This window comes from Eucalyptus grandis, chromosome 2, assembly GCF_016545825.1.
Source record: "Eucalyptus grandis isolate ANBG69807.140 chromosome 2, ASM1654582v1, whole genome shotgun sequence".
NCBI classification, from domain to species: domain Eukaryota; kingdom Viridiplantae; phylum Streptophyta; class Magnoliopsida; order Myrtales; family Myrtaceae; genus Eucalyptus; species Eucalyptus grandis.
The window spans coordinates 7852741-7861127 of NC_052613.1; the positions used below are offsets into that span (position 1 = coordinate 7852741).

Genomic DNA, 8387 nt, shown 5'->3' on the forward strand with positions numbered 1-8387 from the left:
ATGTATCCAGCATTCGTGCATAGAGATTCGCTCAAAGAAAAGATCAAATCAAACCACGTGAGCTGAATCAAGCACAATTAAACAAGGCCTTGTTTTATGCCCTAGAATAGGAACCCCGTAAGAAGTAAATGGAAAGTAGAATCAATAAGAAATCTAACCCACATGTCTTAGACATAAAAGTACAATCCAAACGCATTAGGAGAATTAAACACGACTGACTTTTTTTTTCCTTTATAACATGAAATGTATCATAACTTGATATATAAAAAATAAAAGACTTCTATGCGATGCAAAGAGCAACGAGCTGAAGTGAAAAGGAATGTGAAATGCTTAGTGCAAATCATCTATATTTTATGTCATGATGATGTACAATTATATTAAAGAAAATGTAATTACTGATTAAAGCTAATCATGCGGCCCAATTAAATTAGGAACCTCCCGAAGGCCGCTTAATACGTGCATGGTTTCCTCTTTAGATGCAATTCTGAATTTTTTTTTCTTTTAATCTTTTCCTTTTAATTATCTTTTACTCTCATCGTCTATCTTATAAAAGTCAAGCTAATCAAACCCTAGAAAGAGTGGAATGAGCGCTGAGCCATCCAGGGGGACGGCACTAAATCCTGTGTAGAATATCTTTTATTTTTGTACTCTCTTTCGTTTTTTTCGTTTTGTTTATATTCGAGAGAAGATAAAATTTTGATGTTACTTGTCGACGGGGTCTGTCTTTCATGCTCGGTCAATATGGCACGCAAGGTGCGACATGGAGATTTCAAACACGAAAAAGAAACCTGTCTCTTTTCTTTTCTTCTCCTATTGTCTATGCCACCCAAGTAGTCATATAATTTCCGTTCGTTTCAAATTCACAAGGTATTAAACGCAAAGCTGAAGGAGGTATTGAAACAAACTGATATGTCACAAATATGCGGCATTTTGAGGGTAAAATATCGTCCAATTTGGAGCTAGAGAATTAATCTACATCAGTCATGAGTATCAGTGCGCTCGTGATAATTCCAAAGCTAGTTGTTGAAAATTCGAGACAAATATGATATTTAGTCCTTTCGAATTGACTTATGTAGATAGTCGAATTAGGCACTCAGACTCTTTATTTGTGTTAATTAAATACTCTACCTTCATGATCTATGGAATTGATAATTTGCCCGATCAAGTCCTTGTACCATTAACCCCAAATGTTCTTCAAATTACGAGATTTATTTATGTTTTATTTCACGATGACGTACAATTGTATAAAGAAGAGGAGAGCCCGGTGGTTCAAATTATACGTATTACTTCACTCCTTTTCAGCACTGATTTGGAAACTAGAGAAAGAGGAGGAAGATCAATGGCAAAGAGTCGCTCTTCTTTCGTTTCCTAATTTGGAGTTTTTCCTTGGGAGACAGATTATTTCACCGCCTTTTTCTCAAAGTCAATGAATTGGGAACAACTCAGGATTGTTTTAATTACCACGACGTTTGGAGCGAGGTTTCATCGTTTCGTTGGCCAAAGAAAAATGAGGATTATTGCGTTCTCCATTAATAAATCTTGAAACCAATTTCCAAGGTCCATCTTTAGTCGTGATGGACGGAGGAGGACGTTGAGTCCTTGATCGTGAAGTACCAGGCCATTCGTAATTGTGTGCGCAAGAAATTAAAGAATGTTCCACCAGTCAAGGTCGGTGTTGGTCGTATTTCTGTAGCTGGACTTCGAAAATTATGGGGCAGTTTTGATCTTTCATCCTTTCAACTTGACCTATGTAGATTGTTAAATTAGGCACTCAAACTTTTTATTTTGTTAATTAATACTCTTTCTTTCATGATTTGTTTTACCGTTAACACCCGATGTGGCAATTAAATGTCAAGAAATTGCTTTAATAAAATTTAATTTTACATAAGATAAGAGAAACGAAAATGAGAAAGGAAAAAATATATTGACATGTTAAGAGGAGAGAGAACATAGCTATCGACTGTCTTATTCCATTGATAACTTGAGCATGACGCCCTCATCATCGTCGAGCTTGGTGGATCCCATCAAGAGGTTAAATGATTGGAGCTAGGAATTGAGATTTTTAAAAGAACGTCGGCCTATTTTTCTATGCTATGAGATTTTTTACTCTATTCAAGAAATTGAATATGAAACTTTATATAGAATATATGACCAACTATATTGTAATTTCTTAAGGGTCAATTTTTTGAGTAATATATTGATGAGAGTTGCAACATTGAAATAAAGGGATAAAAGCTCTTGAATATAAAAGACACTTTAAATAATATTATAATACCTTTTTAATTTTTTTTTTCTCAAGTTATGGGATATAACAATGCATAATTATATACTTTTGCCATTATCATGGTTCAATGTGCTACACTAGGTATCATCTCGTAAAATTATATGTAGACAAAACCAACTTAAATTTCTAAATAGTCATTTTACACTAAACAGTCATATCTGGTTTATGAGCTATAATTTCCTCCAACCACAACTAATGGTTGTTGGAGGACATTTTTGTGAGATTTGATGGGACCACTGCCAACTATTTTAAAAGTTTAAATTATTAGATAAATGCATGATTTAATATTTAAGTATTCTAACACTCCCCTCATTGCCTAGTACTAATTACTAGAGAATATCATTAGAGATATAATTAGATATCAAGGATATTATTTAATATTTCGTGATTCTGTAAGGTAGCTAATTGCCTAACCTACACATATTGTTCAAGTATAAATACCCTTCTCTACTTATAAAGGCAAGCCAATTAAGTGAAGATGTAGTCTCCACTCATTTTCTCTCCTTTCTTTACACTTCCTCTCATTGCTCTTGTGATCAATGGAAAGTAAGTTATAAACATTGTCTACGTGCAAAATTACCAAATTATAAATATAAGTAACATCTATGATTATACACCACTAAACATATTGATGGTTGGAGGGAACTTCGAAAAACACGGTCCGATAATTACTGTTATCATCCATTCCCATTTATCCAAACATTATCAAAGATCATCACATATACGTGATTCACTAGCATTTAACATTATCAAAGATTATAACATACACGTGATTCACTAGCATTTTAACATTCTTAGCTTAATATGATTTGGTGTAGACCACATTTTATGGTTCTATGTAAGACCAATTACAAAATCTGAATCCTGCGTTTCAAACCCAATAGGAATTTGACGCATAGATGAATAATAATCATCCGTAAGCAAAGGTAAATATCATTTTTTTTTCTATAAAAAAATGTGTGAATATAGCTTTTCTGAGAATGGTATACTAATGTAAGTAACTTGCTATGCCTCGGGAAGAACTTCCAGGAAATATCATAGTTGCAGGAGAAGCTCATTACTAGATAAATAAATATTCTTTGCATATCCTTATACAACCTGCACCATTGGCCATTTTGACAGATACTTTCACATCAAAGTGCTCTGCTCACAGAGTGAGCAACAATGACTATTAGGCTCATACTTCCCAGTGCAGATTCAACAAAAGATCTCTGCATATATTTCAGGCCTTGCATGCAGCAAACATATACCAGCAACATCTAAGATCTATTGTGAACCTTGAGTTGTGTGCAAAGATTCTCTAATTGTGTACGTCAGTAATGCTCCCGCCATAGAAGTCATGGTGCCCATGCCTTTTCGCACAAATTAAAGAGCTCATCATCCCTTGTTATGTCATCACTTTCAGCATTTGACAGATTCTCTGGAGCCGTTTCTGCTATAAAAGTTTTCAGCAACACGTTGGAGGCAATCACCTTGACACCCCCTTCATAAAAATGAAGAAGCGAACAGGAAAAAAAAATTAGTTACCCATGCCGAATTCAACATGAGAAGCCGAAGATTTAAAATCGCCCTTTCCTGAGTCGGGCCCATGTGAGAGCTACAACTGCAGCTCCTCCCAAGTGAGCCGATCCAGATATCTCACTGTCTCCCTGAACCAACCAAAAATATAGGATTACAACTCCAGACTTGTTGGTCCAAAAAAATTATACAAGTTTACAGGCACTTAGTACACGACAGATTCAGAAAATTTCCTGAGATGGCAGAGGACAGTTTCTGACACTCATGCACTAAGAGTCTCTCTTTTTCTTTGACAAAAAAGCCAACACTTCGTTAGTAACTTGATAAGTTACAGGCAATAATTTGCAATATTATTCACAAGTTGCAAGCTATTCTAAATTCAGAATTAGTATGCTCATGCTGCTATATTAGCAAGAGTGCTCATTCCCGACCATCACCAAGGACATCTCTTTAAAAACTACTCTGAGTTCTAAATTAGGAGAATGTATATCAGTGATACACCACATCATTGAAGATGTGGTGTCACATTGATTCACGTATCTTAATGTTCGCGATTGTTAAGTAATACGAAGAAATCAGCACACTTGATATCATCGTTGCTGGAGATACTTCTTTATAAGATTTGATAAAATCATGCTTTACACTAGTTATCCTATCACTATGCATCAATCACGACGACACCGTAACATATCATTCATTCATCTAGATCCAATCGAGGGATTAACTGACCAAAATGTTGATCATCATAGAAAGACACAGGTAATTCAGCAAAAAAACTAGCTGATCCTATAGAAAGTAAAAAACAAAAAATAAAAATAAAAAAAGAATCAATGCATACCTGGATTATCCTCAACACATCTTTGCCGACCAGAAAAATTCCCTAACAAGTAATTAATGTTTGATTTAGAGAGAGATTGAAACTAACCTCCCGAATAACGACATTTTTATCAAAACCACAGAAGAATTACCAGTAAGATGGCAGGAACTGGAATGATAAAGTCGAAGTAGAGTGTGGCTTTTGGAAAGAGAAATATATCAAGTAGCATGATAGCATTGACAGCTCCACTAGCCCCCTAAAAGGATATCATAAGTCAGATAAAACTCAAGTATTCAACATGCCAGTTGAATTACAGAACAGTTGCAGGTTTAGAGATTATTCCCTAAACTGAGCCCAGGATATTCCAGAAAATGATATCACACACTTGCAGCACCAAGAAGTATGCTTTACTTCTGATCATGTCTATGAGCATTATTTCGGATTATAGATAATGCACCTCAACATGATGTGTGGAATATAAGAAGGGAAAACGACATAAATAGTCCCTGAACTTTGGTTAAATGTTGAATGTGGTCTGAACTTTCAATTTGTTCAATGTGGCCCTTGAACTTTAGTCAAATGTTCAATGTGGTCCCTAAACTTTTAATTTATTCAATGTAGTTCCTGAGCTTTTGGTACATGTTCAAAGTAGTCCATAGACTGTATAAAAATATTCAATGTTGTCCTTCATTAAATTAAGTTCAAGAACCACATTGAACATTTTCATATAGTCCAAGGACTAGTTTGAGCATGTACTAAAAATTCAGAGATCACATTAAATAAATTAAAAGTTCAGGGATCATATTAAACAAATTGAAAGTTTAAGAACCACTTTTCACATTGGGCTAAAGTTCATGGACCATTTATCCTATTATCCCATATAAGAAGCACTATTTTATGTTTTGGGACTGGAAACTACAATCACCTATCTCAAAGTAAAGCATGACTTTTCTAGACCTATTCACATTGTCAACATACTCACATTCAAAAATAAACTTAAAGTGGACAGTATGTGACTGGTGGATTTACATAAATTATTGTCAATCTCTATATTAGTTGCTCTATTTACACATACCAATCCCGGCACTCTTGAAGGGTCTATGCTGAACATTCCTTGACCCTGCAAAGTTTGAGGTAATCAAAACTTGCATTAAGTCCACAAAATAATTCTGCACATATTTCCATAAATTCAGTTTACCTTTGACTGTGAATGCATGAAAGCATGGTGCGCCAAATAGAATATTGAACCACCAAAAGCCCCAGCCAGATACAATTTTAACAAGAACTCTGGTCCAAAATTTCTCCCAATCTAACCATACAACCATTTGAAAGGAACATAATTAATCAGAGAAAAATAAAAGCACAAGATATCATCCGTCAAAAGAAAAATCAAACAACAAAATTAAGGTAACTACTTATGCTGAGGCACAAGAACACATACGGTACAATTCTACCTAACATATTTCAGAAAAAAAAGGTCCCCATCATAACCATAAACTGAAGAGAAAGAAATCTCTATCTGCCTCTCTCTCTCCCTCCCTCCCTCTAGAAAACTTGCCCATTCTTCCATGAAAATTGAAAATTGCATAAAAGTTACAGTCTTTCCGTCGTGAAAGCTTTAGAATCTAGATTAACACAAGCATTGTATAGTCATAAAAAAAAAAAATGAAAGCTTTTAAGGGAAAAAGGCATCTTATCTGAAAGGAAATAAGAAGATAAAATGGTGTTAAGCCATACATTGTACCCGAAAAAGTAAAGTCCAATCATGTTGTAGATTAAATGCTCCATAGTCATATGGCTGAAAGCAGAAGTTATCAGCGTGTGCAGACGACTGCTCTTAAAGTTGTCCAAGGAAATCTGCTCGAAAGAATCAAGTATTAACTTAGATTGAGAAATGAAAATTTATAATTTAGATCAGCATCTTCAGCTCTGGTCTCATTGGAGACCTTTCATATTAGGACGGAGATCTTACAGTGAAGTTTTTCATCATAAAACTACGATCAGCAATCTGCCATAGCATAAAAGCAGCAACATTGGTAATTATCAGCCCCAGAACCACATTGTCAACTGTTAGCCTTCTAAACCATGATTTCCTGCAGATAAGAAGACAAAAACACCCTGGAAAATTATGCTTTAGCTACACAAACCGACAATCAAGTGAACTTGAATGATAATAATATGTTTCCACAGGATTGTCGAAACCACAAATCCTAACCCAGGAAAGTCGATGAACGCTCAGTTGTACAGCCCTGGAAAGCAGCTTAAGCAGTGGCCCTCACCTTGAGTTAGGTTTGCTATGAGGGCTAATAGAAACACTTACAAAGCATTCTTTTAAAGTGGCCATTAATTTCTCATCAATAAGTGGCACCAGACGAAGCGACCACCTAAAATACTGTATCCGACTAGCCTTCCCTTTCTCTGTCTGTCACCTAGGCTAAGAAACAATAGAATTTACAAGTTTGCTACAATCTTCCTTTTCATTTTCTTGCACTATACCATTCACTCTCTGATTGTTAAGCATGCCCCAAAGCTACCATATGCTGCACACAAGATCACAAAAAGGAGAGCTAAAAGCAATTGATTCATTGATATTTTCATTGCGAGCTTTGAGAAATCCAATTGGCCTATCCTTACGCCAATTGTCGAAACTGACCCCCCTCTGACAACTATATTTAGTTTGAGTCCTAATAGTGCAACAGGCAAATCATGATCCAATTAGAATATGAGACTGAACTTGAATGGCAAATGGTAAATTTATATTCTGAAACAATTCAAGGTTGCAAATTTCCTTTCATACTCCGCAAGTTGAATATTTCCTTGGACAGACATAACTCTCTTCTCTGCTTTGGCTTACGGTGGGACATGAAGATGACATTCTAATGTCAAGAAGCAGAACTAAACAAGATAAGGGAACGGATATTCACCCTTTTCGTTTATTTTCCCCTTACATAAGAATTAGAATCCAACGAATATAGTTATTTTGAAAGTGGGTTTGGCTCATAGCAGTTTTCAGTAGCAAGACAGGGACAAATACAGTCATCTCTCTTCATTGGTCCACTCGGTAATAGAAGCCCCCGAAATCCCAAGCAAAAAGAAAATGCAGAGGATCCATCACCAAATTCCCGTCAAACATATCCGAACTTTGTTACATATGATCTGAACTGGAAAATTGAACAACCAGCGTAGAAACCCATTACCAAATCTCTATGTAATCATCATTATCTCGCCCCTAGAGATACAAAACCTAACAAAATCAAGAATCCCCGGAAACCAAGAATGACAAAAACAGAGAACACTCGGGAGCACTGACCAGCCGCGTCTATAGGAGTCGAAACCGCCGCCGAACCCCGAACGCGAGTTGAAAGGCGAGGGCGCCCGGAAAAACCCAGCTCTGGAATTCGCGAGGCTCTTGAGCGGCGACCCGAGAAGGGCATTCGAGTAAGCCGACGCCGGGGCGTTTCTCGCCAGGAGCCGCCATGATGGGTTGTCGGGGAAGAAGGGACGGGCGAAGAGACGCCGAGCTCGGCGCGGCCCGGCCCGGCGACGGCGGAGGAGGCGCAGAGGCGAGAATGGCGAAGAGACGAAGACGTCGAGGCGGCGGCGGCGGTGCCCGAGAGCTTTCTCGAGAGGCTGGAAGCGAGCTTGAGAGAGACGAGCCTCTGCATCGTTCCTCTGGATCGAAAGTGCGTTTCTTTTGAATCAAGAATTTCAATTCAGAGAGTACAGAGTCATTTCGCTGTGCAAGTTTTGGTTTTTTTCAGGGTGTTG

The 8387-nt window shown here is 36.9% G+C and overlaps 1 protein-coding gene across 1 annotated transcript; it reads right to left on the reverse strand.

The window, feature by feature from the left end:
• Nucleotides 1-3576: 3576 nt before the first annotated feature.
• LOC120290145 (RHOMBOID-like protein 12, mitochondrial) lies at nucleotides 3577-8387 on the reverse strand. The gene is made up of 8 exons (XM_039305848.1): nucleotides 7930-8387; nucleotides 6592-6737; nucleotides 6357-6476; nucleotides 5818-5928; nucleotides 5695-5739; nucleotides 4771-4875; nucleotides 4641-4682; nucleotides 3577-3933 (listed from the first exon to the last, which is right to left on the reverse strand). The coding sequence occupies exons 1-8, from the start codon at nucleotides 8282-8284 to the stop codon at nucleotides 3844-3846; spliced, it is 1014 nt and encodes a 337-aa protein (XP_039161782.1). The 5' UTR covers nucleotides 8285-8387; the 3' UTR covers nucleotides 3577-3843.